We start from the raw sequence: 24,045 nt of genomic DNA, 5'->3' as shown, positions 1-24,045 counted from the left end.
AACAGGAAACCTGAATAGACCAATAATGAGTAAGGAGATAGAATCAGTAATCAGAAACCTCCCAAAAAAGAAAAGTCCAAGACCTAATGATTTCACAGTTGAATTCTACCAGTGAAAGAATGAATTCAAATTATTCTCAAACTCTTCCCAAAAAGTGAAGAGGAGAGAATACTCCCAAATTCATTTTATGAGACCAGCATTACTCTTGTACCAAAGTCAGATAAGGACACTATAAGAGAAGAAAATTATAAGCCAAGATCTCTGATAAACATAGATACAGAAATCCTCAACAAAATACTGGCAAACTGAATTCAACAACACATTAAAATGATCATACACCATGATTAAGTGGGGTTTATGCCTAGGATGCAAGGATGGTTTGACATGCCAATCTATAAATGTCATATACCACATTAAAAGAATAAAGGATAAAAGTTATACGATCAACCCAATAGATACAGAAAAGCATTTGACAAAATTGAACACCCTTTCATGATTTAAAAAAAAAAATTCTTATCAAGTTAGGTGTAGAAGGAATGTACCTCGACATAATAAATGCTATGTATGACAAGTCCACAGCTAATATAATACTCAATAGTAAAAAGGTGAAAGCTTTTCCTCTAAGATCAGGAACAAGACAAGGATGCCCCACTCTTGCCACTTTTATTCAAGTGGAAGTCTTAGCCAGAATAACTAGGCAAGAAAAGTAAAGAAGAAGTAGCCAAACCAGAAAGGAAGAAGTAAATTTTTTTCTTTGCGAATGACATAATATTATATATAGAAAACCCTTAAAGACCACAAAAAACTGTTAGAAAAAATAAATGAATTTCAGAAAGTTGCAGGATACAAAATGAACCTACAAAAATTAGTTGCATTCCTATACACTAACAACAAAGTATCTGAAAAGGGAATTAAGAAAATCATCCCATGTACAAAAGCTTCAAATGAAATAAAGCACATAGGAATACATTTAACCAAGAAGATTAAAGATCTGTACACTGAAATATATAAAATCTTAATGAAAGAATATGAAGAGAACAGAAGAAAATGGAAAGATATCCCATCTTCATGAGATGGAAGAATATTGTTAAAATATCCATGCTCCTCAAAGTGATCTACAGAGTCAGTGTAATAACTATCAAAATTCCAATGACATTTTTACAAAAATAGAAGAACAATTCTAAAATTCATATGGTACTAGAAAAGAACATGAAGCAATGTTAACAAAAACAAAGCTGGAGGCATCACACTACCTGATTTCAAAATATACTACAAAGCTATAATAAAACAGCATAGTACTGGCATAAAAACAGACATATATACTAATGGAACAGAGTAGAGAACCCAGAAATAAATCCATACATTTATGGTCAATTGATCTTTTTTTTTTTTGGCTGTGTGGGTCTTTGTTGTTGCGTGCAGTCGCTACTCTTTGTTGTGGTGCACAGGCTTCTAATTTGGTGGCTTCTTTTGTTGTGGAACACAGGCTCTAGGCGTGAGGGCTTCAGTAGTTGTGGCATGCAGGCTCAGTAGTTGTGGCACGCAGGCTCTAGAGCACAGGCTCAGTAGTTATGGCGCACGGGCTTAGTTGCTCCACAGCATGTGGGGTATTCCCGGACCAGGGCTTGAACCCATGTCCGCTGCATTGGCAGGCAGATTCTTAACCACTGCGCCACCAGTGAAGTCCCTGGTCAATTGATCTTTTTCAAAGGTGCCAAGAACACACATGAGGAAAGGACAGTCTCTTCAATAAAGGGTGTTGGAAAAAAATAATAAAAGGTGTTGGGAAAACTGGTTATCCATATGCAGAAGAATGAAATGTGACCATTATCTCACTCCATATGAAAAATCAACTCAAAATGGATTGAAGACTTAAATGTAAGACCTGAAACTATAAAACTACTAGAAGAAAACATAGGGAACAAGCTTCTTGACATTGATTTGTGGGGGTGGGGGAATATAACCCAAAAGCACATGCAACAAAAACAAAAATAGACAAATAGAATTGAATCAAACTAAAAAGCTCCTAGTAGGAAACAATCAACAGAGTGAAGAGAGAACCTATGGAATGGGAGAAAGTATTTGCAAACCATACATCTGATATTGAAAATATTATAAGGAACCCTAACAACACAATACCAAGAAAACAACTCATTTTAAAAATAGACAAAGAGGGGACTTCCCTGGTGGTCCAGTGGGTAAGATTCCATGCCCCCAATGCAGGGGGTCCAGGTTCAATCCCTGGTTGGGGAACTAGATCCCACATGCCTGCCACAACTAAGAAGCCTGCACATGCAACTAAGAAGTCCACATGCCACAACTAAGAAGTCTGCATGCTGCAACTAAAGATCCTGCATGCCACAACTAAGACCCGGCACAGCCAAAATAATAAAAATAAATAAATAAATAAATAATAAAAATAGACAGAGGACCTGAATAGACATTTCTCAAAAGGAGACATACAAATGGCCAACAGATAAATGAAAAGATGCTGAATATCGCTAATCATCAGGGAAATACAAATCGGAACCACAACAAGATTTCACCTCAGACCTGTTAGAGTGGCTTTTATCAAGAAGACAAAAGGTAACAAATGAGGATGTAGAGAAAAGGGATCCCTGGTACACTGTTGATGGGAATGTAAATTGGTACGGCCATTATAGTAAAGAGTATGGAGGGTTCCTCAAAAAATTAAAAATAAAACTAACTTATGATCCAGCAAATCTACTTCTAGGTATATATCCAAAGGAAATGAAATCAGTGTCTTTTTTTTTTTCTTTCATTTACTGAATACTGTTTTATTTCTGAGCAAAAATGGAAATATGCTAGTGGCATGTGACATTTCCTGGGCTCTAAAGAAACTCTCCTTTCTCAAATGATGACTGATTTAGAAGCAAATGTAATGGTCTTTTTAACCACAGTAAATTATTAAGATAATTTTTGTTTCTAACTCCAAGCCCTTAAAAGTACAGGCTTCAAAGACTAGCCCCTTAACTTAAGCAAAATATTCTCTGACATAAATCATAGCAATATTTTCTTAGATAGTCTCCCAAGGCAAAAGAAAGGAAAGCAAAAATAATCAAATGGGACTTAATCAAACTTAAAAGCTTTTGCACAGCAAAAGAAACCATTAACAAAATGAAAAAACTTATGGAATGGGAGAAAATATTTGAAAAGATGGGACTAACAAAGGGTTAATTTCCAAAATATATTTTACAAACAGCTCATACAACTCAAAATGAAAACAACAAACAACCCAGTGAAAAAAAGGGTAGATCCAGAAATAAACCCACACATCTATGGTCAATCTATGACAAAGGAGGCAAAAATATACAATGGAGAAAAGACAGTCTCTTCAATAAGTGGTGCTGGGAAAACTAGACAGCTACATGTAAAAGAATGAAATGAGAACATTCTCTAACACCATAAACAAAAATAAACTCAAAATGGATTAAAGACCTAAATGTAAGACCATAGACCATAAAACTCAGAGGAAAACATGGGCAGAACTCTGTTTGACAGAAATAGCAGCAATATCTTTTTGGATCCATCTGCTAGAGTCATGGAAATAAAAACAACAATAAACAAATGGGACCTAATTAAACTCAGAAGCTTTTGCACAGCAAAGGAAACCATAAACAAAACAAAAAGACAACCTACAGAATGGGAGAAAATATTTGCAAATGATGCAACCAACAAGGGATTAATTTCCAAAATATACAAACAGCTCATACTGCTCAGTATTAAAAAAATAAATAAACCCAATCAAAAATGGGCAGAAGACCTAAATAGACATTTCTCCAAAGAAGACATACAGATGGCCAGCAAGCACATGAAAAGATACTCATCGTAATTATTAGAGAAATGCAAATCAAAATTCCAGTGAGGTATCACATCACTCTGGTCAGAATAGCTATCATCAAAAAGTCTGCAAACAGTAAATGCTGGAGAGGGTGTGGAGAAAAAGGAACCCTCCTCCACTGTTGGTGGGAATGTAAATTGGTACAGCCACTACAGAGAACAGTCTGGAGGTTCCTTAAAAAACTGAAAATAGAGCTACCGTGTGATATGATCCTGCAATCCCACTCCTGGGCATATATCCAGAAACAATGAAAACTCTAATTCAAAAAGATACATGCACCTCAATATTCATAGCAGCACTGTTTATACTAGCCAAGACATGGAAACAACCCAAGTGCCCATCAACAGACAATTAGTTTAAGGAGATGTGACATATATATATATATATATATATATATATATATATATATATATATATATATATATATATATATATGACTTAGCCGTAAAGAAAGAATGAAATATTGCCATTTGCAGCAACATGGATGGACCTAGAGATTATCATACTAAAAGTGAAGTAAGTCAGACAAAAAAACACAAATATTGTATATGTGGAACCTAAAAAATAATACAAATGAATCTATATACAAAAGAGAAACAGACTCACAGATATAGAAACAGACTCACAGGTTATTTGTAATAACCTGTAAAGGAAAATAATCTGAAAAAAATGTATATATCTGAATCACTTTAACACAATATTGTAAATCAACTATACTTCCATTTAAATAAATAGATAAATAAATAAAATAGTCGCTTTGCCCACCTCCCCCAAAGAAAAAAGACTGGCCTCTTCTCAAATTACTACAGTTTCAACTTGTGTCTTTTCTTTTTCCTTTTCTACCTCTTTTTACCCTTTTTTTCCCTTTTTTAGATATAATTGACATATAACGTTATACTAACATTATATTAGTTTCAGGTGTACTTCGTGATTTGCTGTTCATATGTATTGCAAAATGATCACCGCAATAAGTCTGCTTAACATCTGTCACCATATATGGTTATGCTTTTTTTTCTTGTGATGAGAACTTCTAAGATCTACTCTCTTAGCAACTTTCAAATATGCAGTACAGTATTATAAACTATAATTACCATGCCATACATTACATCCCAGGACTTATTTATTTTATAATTGGAAGTTTGTAGTATTTGACCCTCTTAACCCATTTCACCCACCCCCTACCCTCCTCTGGCAAATACCCATCCGTTCTCTGTATCCGTGATCTCTCAGTTTTGGGGTTTGGTGGTGGTGGTGGTAGTTTTTAAATTCCATGTGTAAGTGAGATCATACAGGATTTGCCTTTCTCTGACTTACCTACATAATGCCCTCAGGGTCCATCCATGTTGTCACAAATGGCAAGGTTTCATTCTTTTTTATAGCTGAATAATACTCCATTGTGTATATATACCACATTTTCTTTACCTATTTATCCATTGATGGAAATTTAGGTTGTTTCCATATCTTGGCTATTATAATTAATGCACAGTGAACATGGGGGTGCATACATCTTTTTGAGATACTGCTTTTTCTTTTGATAAATACCCAGAAGTGGAACTGCTAGATCATATGGTAGTTCTATTTGCAATTTTTTAAGGAACTCCCTGCTGTGTTCCATAGTGCTGCACTAATTTACATTTCACAGCACACAAGGATTCCCTTTTCTTCACATCCTTGCCAACATTTGTTATTTCTTGTCTTTTTGATAACAGTCACTTTGACAGGTGTGAGGTATCTCACTGTGGTTTTGATTTTCATTTCCCTGATAATTAGTGATGTTCAGCATATTTTCATGTACCTGTTGGCCATTTGTATGTCTTCTTGGAAAAATGTCTATTAAGATCCTCTGCCATTTTTTCAGTTTGTTTTCTTGCTGTTGAGTTTTATGAGTTCTTTATATATTTTTAATATTAACCCCTTATCAGCTATATAATTTGCAAATATTTTCTCTTATTCTGTAGGTTGCCTTTTTATTTTGTTGATGGTTTCCTTTGCTGTGCAGGAACTTTTTAGTTTGATGTAGCTTACTTGTTTATTTTATTTTGTTGGTTTGCTTTTGGTGTCAGATCCAAAAAAATTCATTGCCAAGACCAGTGTCAAGGAGCTCACAGCCTAGAAGCTAGAAGTTTCACAGTTGCAGGTCTTACATTCAAGTCTTTAACCCATTTTGAGTTGGTTTTTGTGTATGATGTAAGACAGTGGTCCAGTTTCATTTTTTTGCATGAAGCTGTCCATTCTTCACAACACCCTTTATTGAAGAGACTGTCCTTTCCCCATTGTATATTCTTGGTTCCTTTGTTATAAATCAATTGACCATGTATGTGTGGGTTTATTTCTGGGCCCTATTCTGTTCCACTGATCCATGTGTCTGTTTTTATGACAATCATACTGTTTTGATTATTTTAGTTTCATAGTATATTTTGAAATGAGGTAGTGTGATGCTCCAGTTTTGTTCTTCTTGCTCAAGTTTGCTTTGACTATGTGGGATCTTTTATAATTCCATACAAATTTTAGGATTATTTGTTTTATTTATGTGGAAAATGCCATTGGAATTTTGATAGGGATTTCATTTAATCTGTAGATTGCTTTAGGTAGTATGGACATTTTAACAACATTAATTATTCTAGTCCATGAGAATGAAATATCTCAATTTATATGTATCTTCAGTTTCATTCATCAGTGTCCTGTGGTTTTCAGTGCACAGATCTTTCACCTCTTTGTTTAAATTTATTCCCAAGTATTTTATTTCATTTTTGATGCAGTTGCAAATGAGGTTGTTAATTTCTCTTTCTGTTAGTTCATTGTTACTGTACAGAAATGCAACAGATTTTTGTATATTGATTTTGTATCTAGCATTTTTACTGAGTTTATTTATTAGTTTTCTTACAGTTCTTTGGTGGATTCTTTAGGGTTTTCTATATATAATATTATATCATCTGCACATAGTGACAGTTTTACTTCTTCATTTCAAATTTGGATGGCTTTTATTTCTTTCTCTTGCCTAATTGCTCTGGCTAGGACTTCCAGTGCTACATTGAATAAAAGTAGCAAGAGTGGGTATCCTTTTCTTGTTCTTGGTCTTAGAGGAAAAGCTTTCAGCTTTTCACCATTGAGTATGATGTTAGCTGTAGACTTGTTATATATGGCCCTTATTATGTTGAGGTATGTTCCCTCTATACCCACTTTGTTGAGAGTTTTTATAATAAATGGATGTTGGATTTTGTCAAATGATTTTTCCATATCTATTCAAATGATCATGTGTTTTTTACCCTTCATTTTGTTGATTTGGTGTATCATGTAGATTGATTTGCAGATGTTGAACCATTCTTGCATCCCTGGAATAAATCCCACCTGATCTTGGTTTGTGATCCCTTCACATTATTGTTGAATTTAGTTTGCTAATATTTTGTTGAGGACTTTTTCATCTATAGTCATCAGGAATATTGGCCTGTAATTTTCTTTTCTTGTGGCATCCTTGTCTGGTTTTGTTATTTGGGGGTAATGCTGACCTCAAAATTAGTTTGGATGTTTCTTCCTCTCCTATTTTTTAGAAGAGTTTGAGAAGGATTAGTATTAATTCTCTTCAGATGCTTGATAGAATTCACCAGTAAACCTGTCTGGTCCTAAGCTTTTGTTTGTTGGGAGGTTTTTCATTACTGATTCAATCTCCTTACTAGTAATTAGACTGTTCAGATTTCCTTTTTTTCATAATTCAAGTCTTGGTAGGTTGTATGTTTCTAGAATTTATCCTTTTTTTTCTAGGTTGTCAAGTTTGTTGGTGTATAATTGTTCATAGTAGTCTCCTATAATCCTTCATGTTTCTGTAGTATCACTATTACTGTTTTTTCTTTCACTTCTGATTTTATTTGAGTTCTGTCTCCCTCTCTCTCTCTCTCCTGTTTGGGAGTATAGCTACAGGTTTGTCAGTTTTGTTCATCTTTTCAAAGAACCAGTTCTTAGTTTCATTGACTTTTTATTGTCTCTTTTTCATTTATTTCCACTCTGATCTTTGTTGTTTCCTTCCTTCTACTACTTTTGGGTTTCATTTGTTCTGCTTTCTCTCATTGCTGGTGGAGTAAAGTTAGGTTGTTTATTTGAGGTTTTTCTTGGGTTTTGATATAGACATTTATTGCTATGAATTTTCCCCTTAGAACAGCTTTCACTGTATCCTTTAAGTTTTGGTATGTTGTATTTCCATTTTGATTTGTCTCAAGGTATTTTTTTACTTTCTTTTATTTCTTCTTTGACACATTAGTTGTTCAGTAGCATGTTGTTTAATCACTACATATTTGAGAATTTTCCAGTTTTCTTCTTGTAATCAATTTATAGTTTCATACAGTTGTGCTCAGAAGAGATGCTTGATATGATTTCAATTTTCTTAAGTATATTGACTTGTTTTATAGCCTAACGTATGATCTATCTTGGGGAAAGTTTCACATGCACTTGTGAAGAATGTGTATTTTGTTGCTTTTGTATAGAACGTTTCGTATGTATCTGTTAAGTTCATCTGATCTAACATGTCATTTAAGGCTGATGTTTCCTTATTGATGATTTTCTGTCTGGATGAAAGTGTGGTACTTAAGTATCTTACTATTATTGTATTGCTGCCTATTTGTACATTTAAGTCTGGTAATATTTGCTTTATATATTTATGTGCATAAATATTTACAAATGATATGTCCTCCTGTTGGACTGATCTCTATATCATTCCGTAATGCCCTTCTTTCTCTCTTATTACAGTCTTTATTATAAAGTCTTTTGTCTGACACAAGTATAACTAACCCAGCTTTCCTTTTGTTTCCATTTGCATGAAATCTTTTTCTATCCCTTGACTTTTAGTCTGGGCATGTCTTTACAGTCAGTGAGTTTTTTGTATGCAACATATAGATAGGTCTTGTTTTCTTATCCACTTAGCCACTCTGTGTCTTTTGATTGGAGAATGTAGTCCATTTACATTTAAATTGTTGATAGGTATGTACTTATGGCCATTTTGTTAACTGTTTCCTGATTGTTGCTGTAGTTCTCTGTTTCTTCTTCTGATGTTCTTTGTATGGTGTGATAACTTTCTTTCATGGTATGCTTAGATTCCTTTCTGTTTATCTTTGGTGTATCTTTTATGGGTTATTGCTTTGTGAGTACCATGAGGCTTACATATAACAAATTATACTGAGTCAATTTTAACTTGATAAGAACTTAAGCTTGAATGCATTCTAAAGCTCTACATTTTTGCTGTCTCCTGCCATGTTTTGCTTTTGATGTCACATTTTACATCTTTTATCTTGTATATATCTTAACTAATTATTATAGTTATAGTTAGTTTTACCACTTTCGTCTTTTAGCTTTCATACTAGCTTTATAAGTGATTAATTCACCATCTTTACTATATATTTGCCACTACCAGTGAGATTTATACTTTCATATGTTTTCTTGTTACTAATTAGCACCATTTTTTAAAATTTTTTATTTTTTTAAAATTTTTGGCTGTGTTGGGTCTTTGTTGCTGTGCGCGGGCTTTCTCTAGTTGTGGTGAGCGGGGGCTACTCTTCATTGTGGTGCATGGGCTTCTCCTTGCAGTGGCTTCTCTTGTTGCAGAGCACGGGCTCTAGGCACATGGGCTTCAGTAGTTGTGGCACGCAGGCTCAGTAGTTGTGGCTCGTTGGCTCTAGAGCGCAGGCTCATTAGTTGTGGTGCATGGGCTTAGTTGCTCCACGGCATGTGGGATCTTCCCAGACCAGGGATAGAACCCATGTTACCTGCATTGACGGGCAGATTCTTATCCACTGTGCCACCAGGGAAGTCCAGCACCGTTTTCTTTTTTTTCAGTTTAAAAAAAAGTAATTTTCTTTTATTTCTTGTAAGTTTAGTGGTGATAAACTCCCTTAGCTTTGCTTGTCTGGAAAACTCTTTATCTCTTCTATAATTCTTGATGAAAATGATGCCTGGTAGAGTACTCCTGGCTAGAAGTTTTTTCTTTTAGTACTTTGAATATACCATGCTGCTCCCTTCCAGTCTACAATTTTTCTACTGAAAAATCAACTCATAGCCTTATAGGGGTTTCCTTGTATGTAGCTACTTGTTTTCCTCTTACTGCTTTTAAGATTCTCTCCTTGTCTTTAACTTTTGACACTTTAACTATAATATGTGTTCCTGTGGATCTCTTTGGGCTACTTTCTTTTAGAACTCTCTGGGCTCCCTGGATCCAGATGTCTGTTTCTTTCCCCATGTTAGGGATATTTTCAGCCATTATTTCTTCAGTTAAGTTTTCTGCTCCTTTCTCTTCTCCTTTTCAGACCCCTGTAATGCGAATGTTGGTCTGTTTGCTGTCCCATAAGTCTTTTAAGTAGTCTTCACCTTCTTTCAATATTTTTGTTTTGTTTTTGCTCCTCTGATTGTGTGAGTTCCACTACCCTGTCTTTGAGTTCACTGATCTTTTCTTTGCTTCATCTAGTCTGCTGTTGAACCCCTCTAGTGTATTTCAGTTCAGTTATTGTATTCTTCAGTTCTGTGACTTCTATTTAGTACTTTCTTATATTTTCTGTCTTCATTGAAGTTCTCACTGTATTCATTCTTTCTTCTTCTGAGTTTGGTGAGCATTTTTATGACCCTTATTTTGAACTCTTTATCAGGCAAGTCAATTATCTCCACTTCATTAAGGATTTTTTCTGAGATTTTTTTTTTTCTTATTCTTTAGTTTGGAACATATTCCTCTCTTTCTTCATTTTGCTTGACTCTCTTGTGTTGGTTTCTAAGCATTAGATAAAACAAACACCTCTCCCAGTCTTGAAGTAGTGGCCTCACATAGGAGATGAACCTTATGGTTCAAGCCTGCCCTAGCTCGTGGTTGTCTCTCAAACCTCTGTACTTATCCAAGCATCCTATTTTAAGTTTGATGGTTCCCTGTAGTTGAGGGTATGCAAAGACCGGTCAGTGTCCCAAAAGGAAGGATCTCAGTCAGCACCTAGATTCAGGCTGATTACAAGCCAGACTCTCATCAGCAGCTCTTAAATTATGCAAATATATACAGTCCTGTGGAACCACAAATATAAGCCCCACTGGCCATCAGAACTAAGTAATTGGGAGGTATTCCTGGGCAGCAATCGAAAAAAATCAGGGGTGCCAGACGACTATATAAACTCCTTTCCGGGAGATACCAGCAGGCTGAAGCAAGGCAAAGTAAGAGTGCAGAGATGGCATCCATCAGCCTGTGTTCCCTGAAAGCACCTCCATAGGGCCCTAGATGTGAGCCAAACCTGAGGCCTGTGACTGAGGCCAGTGATCCAGCACACACAACTAGGCCTCTTTCACAGACAGACTGAGTGGGGTTATATTTCACTCTGCTGTGTGTGTAGTGCTCTGAGCATGGTAGCTTACTATGAACTATCTCTCCAGTTGTTACAGTCTCATGGTACCTGGGAATGCAAGCCTCCCTGGCCACCAGAGCCAGGTGATCAGAAGGTGTCCCCTGGGTGGCAGCCACAAAAACCAGGGCTCCAGATGTAAAAACCAGGGCACCAGACATATATAAAAACTCCCCTCCGGGAGATACTGGCACTCTGGAGTGCAGCAGAGGGAGAGTATGAAGGGACTTTGAGGTCTCTGGAAGGGATTACCCTTAGATCTGTGTTTAATTAAGAATTCTACCTCTCTGACTGCAGCTTTGATGGTAAGCTAATAGGCTTCTTTAACAGAGACTGGGCTCCTGGGTGTGTTGCCTCTTGCTGTGCCCTGGGATTGGTAGCTCTTTAAGAATTCTTTCTCCATTGGTTACAGTCCTGTGGAACCTGTGAGTATAAGCCCTGGTGGCCAGCAGAGCCAGACAATCTAGAGATGTCCCTGGAGGCAGCCACAATAACCAAGGAGTCAGACAAGTTTATAAGCTCTTCCTGGGAGATACTGGCCAGCTAGAGTATGACAGAGGGGGAGCTCAAAGACTGCATGCATCAGCCTTCATTCCCTGAGAGCTCCTCCACAGGCCTCTAGACCTGTGCCAAACCAGCAGCCTGCCTCTCAGGCCCAAGTTCCTGGACAAGCAAATAGGCCTCTCACTGAAAGACTAGGAGTGTGTTTCAGTCTGCTATGTGTGCTGTGCCCTGATATGGTGGCCTGCTAAGAACTGTCTCCAATTGCTATGGTCCCATGAAACCCAGAAACACAGGCCCTGCTGGCCTCCAGAGCCAGGCAATCAAGTGGCATTCCGTGGGTGGCAGCAATAAAAACTGGAGCACCAGACTTATGTAAAAGCTCCGCTCTGAGAGATACTGGTGCTCTGTAAGGCAGAGGGAGAGTGGGAAACTGGTGCCCTCTGGCTGGAGTGAGGCGCAGAGGGAGAGTGTAAAGAGGGTGCCTGCTAGTCTCTGTCCTGTGAGAGTAGCCCAGCAGGCCCCCAGATGGGTGTTAAATTAGACGCTTGCCCCTTAGGCCGAGGCTTTAAGATAAGGAAATTAGCCTCCTTAACAGAAAATCTGGGCACCTCTATAGCGGCTGCTTCCGTACTGGGCCCTGGGGCAGGTGAGTCCAAGCATGCAAGCCCTTTAAGAGCCTTTTCTCACTTCACTAGAGCATTGTAGATCTCATGGACTCGAGCCTCATTGGTTTTCAAAGCTAAGTGTTTCAGAGAGAGTCCAGATCAAGATGGCAGAGAAAGAAAATCTAAGCTTATCTCCTCCCACAGAGCCACTAAAACTACTTCATATGGAACAACTGTCTCTGAGAACAGCCTGAAGACTAGCAGGACAGATTTTCTACAACCATAGATATAAATAAAAGGCCACATCAAGACAGGTAGGAGAGGCAGAGATGCAGTCCAGCAGAACCCATACCCCTGGTGTGGCAATCCCACAAGCAGGAGGGATATCATAACCAAGGAGGTTTCCCCTGAGGAGCAAGGGGCCCCAGCCTCATGTCGGGCTTCACAGCCCACAGGCCTGCTCAAGGAAGATGAGCCCCCGCAATGTCTGGCTTTGAAAATCAGCTGGGCTTATGTCCAGGAGAGCCTAAAGGCTGGGGGAAAATTAAGGCTCCACTCTTTTTGTGTGTGTGTGTGTGTGTGTGTGTGTGTGTGTGTGTGTATGTGTATGGTGTTAGGGAGTGTTCTAATTTCATTCTTTTACATGTAGCTGTCCAGTAAGGCTCCACTCTTGAAGAGCTTGCACAAACTCACTCTGAGTCCCAGCACAGAGATAGCAGCTTGGAAAGCATCTGAATCATACAAGAGGGAGATTCACTGACTAATTTTAGGGCATGTGCCAGAGAGGCAGGTTTCTGGTGAAACTTTCTCCAGGGATAGAAGTGCTGGTGGGCTCCCTTTTTGTTTTTGCTCTCCTTCCACCAAGCTGGCCTGGGTCTGGCAGGCACCATTTCTGTCATTCTCCATCAACCTGCCTAACACCTGGCATCCATCCCCAGCATTCCTCTGAGAACTCACCCCACCCAACCCACCAACCTCAGCCATCCCCTCCAAAGCAACTCCCACCCTGCCCCACCTGCCAGGTGGCCCCAACCAGCACCAGTGCCCCTCAAAAGTGGCTCCTGCTAGAGGGGACCATCCTTGCACACTAATGTGCCCACAGCAATCGCAGCCAGGCCTCATGAATGGCCAGGCTGGGGACTAGCCCTGCCCACCAGGGTGTCAACAGCAGTTGTGGCCAAGCCACTCAGCTAGCCAGGCCAGGGACCAGCTCCATCTACCAGTGCACCCACAGCACTTGCAGACCAACCACAACAAGAGAACATACACAGCGCATACAGGGGATAACCAGGAGCACCTCGCTCTGGTGACCAGGGGTGATGTTGCCACTGAGCCCCACAGGACACCTACATAAGACCAGTCTTTCAAGACTGGGAGATGTAGCTGATACACATATTATGTAGAAACAAACACAGACAGTTAGGCAAAATGAGGATACAAATGAGAAAACAAGACAAAACCAAAAGAAAAAAATTAAACAAAATGGAGACAAGCAATTAACCAGATAAAGGGTTCAAATCATTAGTCTTAAAGTTGTTCACTGGACTCTGGAGAAGAACAGATGAACTCAGTGAGAACAGTAACAAGATAGAAAACACAGAAAAGAACCAGTCAGAACTGAAGAATACAATAACAGAAATGAAAAATACACCAGAGGGAATCAGCAGACTAGAGGATGCAGAAGAATAGATCAGCAATCTGAGACAGGGTAGTGGAAGTCACCAAATCAAAACAGCAAAAAAATAATAATAATAATTTGTAAAATGAGGATAGTTTGGGACTTCCCTGGTAGTCCAGTGGTTAAGACTCCACACTTCCACTGCAGGGGGCCCGGGTTTGATCCCTGGTCGGGGAAGTTCCCCATGCCACGTGGTGTGGCCAAAAGAATAATAATAATAAATTAAACTAAATTAAATTTTTTAAAAAAAAGGATAGTTTAAGGGACCTGTGAGACAACATCAAGTGTACTAACATTCACATTACAAGGGTCTCAGAAGGAGAAGAGAGCGTAAGTTTTCCTCAAAACCTATCTGAAGAAAAATGACTGAAAACTTTCCTAACCTGGCTAACAAAACAGACATCCAAGTCCAGAAAGCATAGAGAGTCCTATATAAGATGAACCCAAGACACCCATACCAAGATACATTATAATTAAAATCTCAAAAGTTAAAGACAAAGAGAGAATCTTTAAGGCAACAAGAGAAAAGCAACAAGGGACTCCCACATAAGACTATCCGCTGATTTGTCAGCAGAAACTTTACAGGCCAGAAGGGACTGACATGATATTTAAAGTACTAAAAGAAAAAAAGATTACAAACAAGAATACTCTACCTGGCAAGGTTATTATTCAGAATTGAAGTAGAGATAAAGGGTTTCCCAGACAAGTAAAAGCTAAAGGAGTTCATCACCACTAAATAAGCCTTATTAAGAAATGTTAAAGGGACTTCTTTAAGCAGAAAAATGAAGGCCGTAACTAGAAACAAGAAAATCATGTAAGAAAAAATCTCATTGGTAAAGGCAAACATATAGTAAAGGTCAATCACCTACAAAGCTAGTATGAAGGTTAAAAGACAAAAGTAGTAAAAGCACCTATATATAAAACAATTAGTTAGGCAATACACAAAAAGATGCAAAATGTGTCAGAAACATAAAATATCGGGGGCAGCGAATGTAGTGCTTTTAGAATGCACTCAAACTTAAATGACCATCAATTTAAATAGACTGCTGTATACATAGATTGTTGTATATGAACCTCATGGTAACCACAAACCAAAAACGTATAACAGATACACAAAAAATAAAGAGAAAGGAATACACACATAACATGAAAGAAAGTCATCAAATCAGAAAGAAAGAGAACAAGAAAAGAAGAAAGGAACAGAGAAGAACTACAAAAACAAAACAACGAAATGGCAGTAAGTACATACCTGTCAATAATTACATTAGGAGGTTCCCTGGTGGCACAGTGGTTAAGAATCTGCTGCCACAGGGGACACAGGTTCAAGCCCTGGTCCGGGAAGATCCCACATGCTGCGGAGCAGTTAAGCCCGTGCACCACAACTACTGAGACTGCGCTCTAGAGCCCGCGAGCCACAACTACTGAGCCCGTGAGCCACAACTACTGAGCTCACGTGCCACAACTGCTGAAGCCATGCTCCACAACAAGAGAAGCCACCGCAATGAGAAGCCTGCGCACCACAACAAAGAGTAGCCCCCGCTTGCCGCAACTAGAGAAAGCCCGCACGTGGCAATGAAGACCCAACACAGCCAAAGATTAATAATAATAATAAAATAAATATTTTTTAAAAATACATTAAATGTAAATGGACTAAATGCTCCAATCAAAAGACAAAGCGTGGCTGAATGGATTAAAACAACAAGACCCATTTATATGGTTCATACAAGACTCACTTCAGATCTAAAGACACACACACAGAATGAAAGTAAAGAGATAGGGACTTCCCTGGTGGCACAGTGGTTAAGAATCCACCTGCCAATGTAGGGGACACAGGTTCGAGCCCTGGTCTGGGAAGATCCCACATGCCACGGAGCAGCTAAGCCCATGAGCCACAACTACCGAGCCCGTATGCCACAACTACTGAAGCCCACGCACCTAGAGCCCGTGCTCTGCAACGAGAAGCCACTGCAGTGAAAAGCCCACACACCGTAATGAAGAGTAGCCCCCGCTCGATGCAACTAGAGAAAGCCCACGTGCAGCAATGAAGACCCAACACAGCCAAAAATAAATAAATTAAATAAATAAATAAATAATTTTTTTTAAAAATGGAAGTGAAGGGATAGAAAAATATTTCATGCAAATGGAAATGAATACTAATGATATTAGTATTAGATGGAAATGGAAATCTAATACTAATGATATTAGAATTAGTATTAGAATACTAATATCAGGCAAAACAGACTTGAAAGCAAAGACTGTAACAAGAGACAAAGAAGGTCATTACATAATGATCCTTGGGGTCAATCAAACAAGAGGATATAACACTTCCAGATATCTCTGCACTCAACATAGGAGCATCTAAATACATAAAGCAAATATTAACATACATAAAGAGAGAAACTGATAGTAATACAATAATAATAGGAGGCTTTAATACCCCACTTACATCAATGGATAGATCATTCAGACAGAAAAATCAATACGGAAATATTGCCCTTAAGTGACACAGGTGCACTTAACAGAACATTCCATCCAAAAATAGCATAATACACGTTCTTTTCAAGTGCACATGTAATATACTTTGGGTAGATCATGTTAGGCCACAAAACAAGTCTCAATAAATTTAGAAAGATTGAAATCATATCAAGGACCTTTTCTGAAAGTAGAAATCAATTACAAGAAGAAAACTGGGAAAAACACAGACACATAGAAGCTAAAAAACATGCTTCTAAGCAACCAATGAGTCAATATAGAAATCAAAGAGGAAATTTAAAATACCTTAAGACAAATGAAAATGGAAACACAATGTTCCAAAAACTGGAGCACAGCAAAGCAGTTCTAAGAGGGAAGTTTATAGCACTACAGGCCTACCTTAGTAAACAAGGAAAACCTCAAATAAACAATTTAACCTTATACCTAAAGAAACAAGAAAAAGAACAAACAACACCCAAAGTTAGTAGGAGGAAATAAGAGATCAGAATGGAAATAAATGAAATAAAGACTGGGAAAAAGAGAAATATCAGTGAAAAAAACTAAATGAAAGACAAGTTGCAACTGACACAACAGAAATACAAAGGATCATAAAAGATTACTACAGTTATTCGCCAACAAATTGAACAGCCTAGAAGAAACAGATAAATTCCCAGAAACATGCAACCTTCCAAGAGTGAATCAGGAAGAAATAGAAAATCTGAACAGACAGATTACCAATAATGAAACTGAATTAGTAATTAAAAAAAAAAAATCCCAACAAACAAGCCCAGGACCAGACAACTTAACAGTAAATTCAAACAAACTTAAGGAAGAGTTAATACCTATCCTTCTCAAACTATTCCAAAAAATTGAAAAGGAAGGAACAATTCTAAGTTCATTATACTGATATCAAAACCAGATAAAGACACTACAAAAAAAAATTACCGGCCAATATGTCTGATGAACATAAAATGCAAAAATCCTCAACAAAATATTAGCAAATTGATTTCAATCATATAGTAAAAGAACCATACACCATTATCAAGTGTATTCCACAGATGCAAGGATGGTTCTGTATGCTCAAATCAATCAACATGATATACTACATTAACAAAGTGAAGGATAAAAATCACATGATCATGTGACTAGATGCAGAAAAAGCATTTGACAAAACTCAGTATCCATTTTTGATAAAAACTCTCAACAAAATGGATATAGAGGGAACATGTATCAACATAATAAAGGCCATATATGACAAACCAGCAGCTAAGAAAGTACTCAGTGGTGAAAAGCTGAATGCTTTTCCTCTAACATCAGGAACACGAAAAAGATGTCCACCATTGACACTTTTATTCAACATAGTATTGGAAGTGCTAGCCACAGCAATCACACAAAAAAAGAGATAAAAGGTATCCACATTGGAAAGGAAGTAGTAAAACTGTCACTATTTGCAGATGACATGATAATATATATAGAAAACCCTAAAGACTCCACCAAAACACTATTGGAACTGATAAATGAATTCAGTAAAACTTCAGGATACAAAATCAATATACAGAAATCTATTGCATTTCTATACACAAATAATGAATTATCAGAAAGAAATTAGTGTAACAATTATATTTACAATTGTAACCAAAAGAACAAAATACCCAGGAACAAATTTTGCCAAGAAGGTGAAAGACCTATACTCTGAAAACTATCAAACACTGATGAAAAAAATTGAAGACAATATAAATGAATGGAAAGATATAAGAATTAATACTGTTAAAATGTCCATACTATCCAAAGCAATCTACAGATTCAGTGCAATCCCTATCAGAGTATCAATGGCATTTTTCACAGAATCGGGACAAATAATCCTAAAATGTGTATTGGAACCACGAAAGACTGTGAAAACCAAAGCAATTTTAAGAAAGAACAAAGCTGGAGGTATCATACACCCTGATTTCAAACTATGCTACAAAGCTGCAGTCATCAAAACTGTATGGTGTTGGCACAAAAATAGACACATAGATCAATGGAAGAGAATGGAGAGCCCAGAAAGAAGCCCACTCTTACATGGTCAATTAATGTACAACAGTGGAGCCAAGAATATACAATGGGGAAAGGACAGTCTCTTCAATAAATGATGTTGGGAAACTTGACAGCTACATGCAAAAGAATGAAACTGGATCACTTTCTTATGCCATATACAAAATATAGACTCAAAATGGATTGAAGACTTAAATGTGAGACCTGGAACCATAAAACCCCTAGAAGAAAACATAGGCTGTATACTCTTTTACATTGGTCTTAGCAATATATATTTTTTTGGATCTGTCTCTTCAGGCAAGGGCAACAAACAAAAATAAACAAATGAGACACCAATCTAAAAAGGTTTTGTTCAGCAAAGGAAACTATCAACAAAACATAAAGGGAACTTACTGAATAGAAATACTTGTAGATGATATATCTGATAAGGGGTTAATATCTAAAATATATTTTAAGACTCACACAATATCAAAAAAACCAAACAGTCTGATTAAAAAATGAGCAGAGGGCATGAATAAACATTTTTCCAAGGAAGGCATACAGGTGGCCAACAGACACATTAAATGATCTTCAACATCACTAATCATCAGGGGAATGCAAATCTAAACCACAATGAGATCCTCACATCTTTCAGAATGGCTGTTTGTTATCAAAGAGACAACAAATAACAAGTGTTGGTGAGGATATGGAGAAAAGGGAACTCTTATGCACTGTTGGTGAGACTGTAAATTGGTGCAGCCACTACAGAAAACATTGTAGAAGTCAGTCAAAAAATTAAAAATAGAACTGCTATATGATCCAGCAATTTTACTTCCAGGTATTTACCCAAAGAAAACAAAAACACTAATTTGAAAAGATACATGCACTCCAACGTTCACTGAAGCATTATTCACAATAACCAACATATGGAAGTAACCTAAGTGTCCATCGATAGAAAAGTGGCTAAAGATGCTGTGATACACACACACACACACACACACACACACACACACACACAATGGAATTTTACTCAGCCATAAAAAAGGAATGAAATCTTGCCATTTGAAACAACATGGATGGGCTTTAAGGGTGTTATGCTAAGTGAAATACGTCTGACAGAGAAAGACAAGTACCATATGATTTCATTTATATGTGGAATTTAAAAACCAAACAAACAAAATAAGACAGAAACATACTCACCAATACGGAGAACACAGTGGTGGTCACCAGAGGGTAAGGGGGTGGTTGGGTGAAATAGATGAAGGGAAATTGAGAGGTACAAACTTCCAGATATAAAATAAATAAGGCATGTGGATGTACTGTATTGCATAGGGAATATAGTCAAATATGGTAATAACTTTGGTGACAGATGGTTACTAGATTTGCTGTGGTGATCAATTCATAATATGTATAAATGTCAAATCACTATGTTGTACACCTGAAACTAATATAATATTACATATCAACTATACTTCAATTTAAAAAAAGGAGGGGAAAAAAGCTAGACTTGGGGGCAGTTGTCTCGGTTGTAGGTCTTAAAAGTTTGGGTGCACAATGTGGGGTTCAAACTCTTTGCTCCTCAGGGAGAAGCTCTGGATTTTGAGTTTCTACCTGATTGTGGGTCACTGTGCCGTGTTGGGGTTTACAGCAAGATTGTGTCTCAGCATCTCCTACCCGCTTAGGTGTGAGTTTTTTCTCATTTGCCCAATAGGTAGGAGTCACTCAGCTAGTTTTTAGGTTTTTTCAGAGGAAATTGGTCCATATGTAGCTATAGATTTGGCATGTCTTGGGAGGAGGTGAGTTCAGGATCTTTCTACTTGACCATCTTGAACCAGAACTCTGAAGTCAGTCTCTTGAAGAGATATCTGTACTCCCTTGTTCATTACAGCATTATCACAATAGCCAAAATATGGAATCAACCTAAATGTTCCTCAAAGAATAAATGGATAAAGAAAATGTGGTATATGTATACACACACAGTGGAATATTACTCAGCCTTTAAAAAGAAGGAAATCCTATCATTTGCAACATGGACGAACCTGGAGGACATTATGCTAAGTGGAATAAGCCAGGCACAGAAAGACAAATAGTGCATGATCTCACTTATATGGGAATCAAAAACAAGTCAAACTTATAGAAGCAGAGAGCAGAATGGTGGTTACCAGGGGCTGGGGGTGTGAGGGAAATGGGGTGATGCTGGTCAAAGGGTACAAAGTTGCAGTTATGTAGAATGAGTAAATCTAGAGATGTAATGTACAATATAATGACTATACATTTAATATAATATTGTGTTAAATACTGGAAATTTACTTAAAGAGGGTAGAGTTCAGGTCCTCTCATCCCTACCCCCCCCCCCAAAAATATGGTAACATTGTGAGGAGATGATATGTTAAGTGGCTTTACTTTAGTAATCGTTTCACTGTGTATATCACATTATTTTGTTATATATTTTAAATACATACAATTTTTAGTTACAATGTTTTTACATTTTTTAATGAAATTAGCCACAGTAAAAAAGTAAAAAGAAACGTAAGATTTAAATTAATTATGTATCTTATTTAACCCAATATATCTAAAATGTTATTTCAACATGTAATCAATATAAAAGTATTGATGTTTTACCATTTTTTTTCTTCCTAAGTCTTCAAGATCTGTTGTGTATTTGCACTTAAAGACATCTCAAATTGGACTAGCCACATATAGCTAGTGGTTACCATATTGGACCATGCAGATTTGAATTACAAGAATGCCAGAGAAAGAGAATGGATAAGGGGAAACAGAGGCAGGGAAGAAACAAAATAATTTGAGAAAATGTCCAAGAACTAAAGAATACTAGTTTCCAAATTGAGCAGGCTCTGAGCCCAGCAAAATAAGTGAATTAGATACAGACCAAGGCACCTCATCATATTATTTCAAAACACCAGGGACTCAGAAACCTCTATAGGCTTCAAAGGAAAAAAAAAAAAAAACAGGTCACAGTCAAAGGATCAGTGGCTTTAGACTTCTCAACAACAATGGATAAATGGAAGACAATGGATCCGTGCCTTTAAAATTCTGAAAGAAAAGAACCACCAAGCTATAATTCTATAAATACCAGCTACATTGGGAGTAGATAAAAGGTATTTTCAATGATCCAAGATCTAAAAATGTAGCTTTTAGGAAGCTACTGAAGGATGTGTTACACCAAACAAGGAAGTAAATCAAGAATGAGGAAAATGTGAGATATAAGAAACAGGAGAAAGGTGAAGGGAATCCCTAGGGTGAAACTGTGAACCAGGCCTAGAGATCAACCAGTCTAGATGAGAGTACGTCAGAAGGAACCAAGAAAGACTTCAAGGAAATGCAATTGATAGAATACCTAATGGGACTGATTATGGATGTAGAAAACTGGTAGAGCTTTGGGGGTTGAATTAGTAACATGTACTGTACCCCAAAAACTAAGCAAATAAAAGAGAAAAGGAAAATGTAGCTATAAATTCTGAATGTTGAGTAATTTATCTATATATTAAGAGGCTGGGGAGGGCATGTGGGTAAGGTGGAATGAATGGCAAAAGAGCTGAAACCTCATCTTTCACAGTGCAAAATTAATCCACTCCTTAAAACAGAAATATGAGAAAGGAGCAATATAGGCATCTTAACTGAAATGTAAAGATAAAAACCAAAATAATCAGGTGTTGAAAATGGTTGGATTTGGGGAAGAGAAAATAAAGGTCTGCCATTTTTTCTAATAAAGTTTGTAAAACTATGTCTAAGTCTAAAGTATACACATATGTAACTTTTAAAAGAAACATGAACAATAATAAATCTGAGTGAATAAAGGACCTTTAACGGGCCATTGCTAATGAGTATCCTTATCTCCTAGCATTGAGTACTGGTTCCGCTGCATGGATGTGGATGGGGATGGTGTGCTCTCCATGTACGAGCTGGAATACTTCTACGAGGAGCAGTGTGAACGGATGGAAGCCATGGGCATTGAGCCCTTGCCATTCCATGATTTGCTGTGCCAGATGCTTGACCTGGTGAAGCCAGCCAACGATGGTAAGATTGAATAAAGAGCCATTTGCATTGTACACCTAGGTGTACAGTGCAGCCTCCGTTGCACTGTAATGGAGTGTGGGATATAATCCTGGATGGTCCTAAATAATTTAACTTCCCAGAGTCTTCCAAACAGGCTTTCCAAATACAGAAGTATTTAAGTTTCTCCTTTATTGTTAGCATAGAACCAACAATTGATGGCAAATTCTGTTTAAGAAATAGGCTTTTTCAACTTAAAATAGAACTACCATATGATCCAGCAATCCCACTCCTGGGCATATATCCAGAGAAAACCATAAGTTGAAAGGATACAGACACCCCAGTTTTCATTGCAGCACTATTTATAATAGCCAGGACATGGAAGCATCCTAAATGCCCATCAACAGAGGAATAAATAAAGAAGCTGTGGTACGTGTATAGAATGGAATATTACTCAGCCATAAAAAAGAATGAAGTAATGCCATTTGCAGCAACATGGATGAACCTAGAGATTATCATACTAAGTGAAGTAAGTCAGACAGAGAAAGACAAATATATGATATCACTTATATGTGGAATTGAATTTTTTTTAACAAAAAGATACAAATGAACTTATTTATAAAACAGAAGCAGACTTATAGATATCAAAAACAAACTTATGGTTACCAAAGAGGAAGGTGGGGAGGGATAAATCAGGAGCTTGGGATGAACACATGCACGCTACTATATTTAAGCTAGATGACCAACGGGGACCTACTGTATAGCACGGGGAACTCTACCCAATATTCTGTGATAGCCTATATGAGAAAAGAATCTAAAAAAGAATGAATACGTGTGTATGTATAACTGAATCACTTTGCTGTACACCTGAAACTAACACAACATTGTAAATCAACTATACTTCAATAAAAATATCAAAATTTAAAAAATTGTTTAAAGAAAAAAAAAAGAAATAGGCTTTTTCCATAGAAACAGAAAGCAGATTAGTGATTGCCAGGGGCTGAGGATTTGGGAGGGGAGATGGAGTTGGACTGCTTGATGGGTACAGTTTCCTTTGGGGGTGAAGAAAATGCTATGGAATGTGATAGTGGTGATGGTTGTGCAGCATTGTGAATGTACAAAAAGCCACTAAGTTGTATCCTTTAAAATGGTTAAAATGGTGAATTTTATGTGAACTTTACCTCAAAAAAAAAAAGAAATCGATTTTTATAATCAAATAAGCATATGCATATACTTTTAAACTTCAGTAAAAGTTTTTTTCACTTGCCAAAACAGCTCTTGAAATTTACCAGATTTGTTCTTACACAGGCAAAATAACTCTACGAGATCTGAAGAGATGCAGAATGGCTCACATCTTTTATGACACTTTCTTTAATCTGGAGAAATACTTAGACCATGAACAGAGAGATCCCTTTGCAGTCCAGAAGGTACCAGTATAGTTTTAACTTCTATTTGAGGGCTGCAGTATCAGGGGTTGTGTGCTACAGATAAAAATGGTCTCTGCCTGCAGGAATTCTGGTATTTAAAGAGGTAACATTTAAA

General features: G+C 37.2%; 1 protein-coding gene across 4 annotated transcripts in view; it reads left to right on the top strand.

Moving 5' to 3' along the window:
- Nucleotides 1-24,045, top strand: part of PPP2R3A (protein phosphatase 2 regulatory subunit B''alpha) — a 206,310-nt gene that overhangs the window by 156,886 nt on the left and 25,379 nt on the right. For all 4 annotated transcript variants that reach the window (XM_082393422.1, XM_082393423.1, XM_082393425.1 and 1 more), the window contains 2 exons: nucleotides 22,352-22,527; nucleotides 23,812-23,930. In XM_082393422.1, coding sequence (XP_082249548.1) covers nucleotides 22,352-22,527; nucleotides 23,812-23,930 — 295 coding nt within the window. The remainder of the gene's footprint in view (nucleotides 1-22,351; nucleotides 22,528-23,811; nucleotides 23,931-24,045) is intronic.

The sequence above is a fragment of the Balaenoptera borealis genome (genome assembly GCF_965194805.1).
Source record: "Balaenoptera borealis genome assembly, chromosome: 5".
Classification (NCBI taxonomy): Eukaryota; Metazoa; Chordata; class Mammalia; order Artiodactyla; family Balaenopteridae; genus Balaenoptera; species Balaenoptera borealis.
The sequence above is the reverse complement of the archived record's forward strand: the minus strand, read 5'-3'. Positions and strand labels throughout refer to the sequence as shown.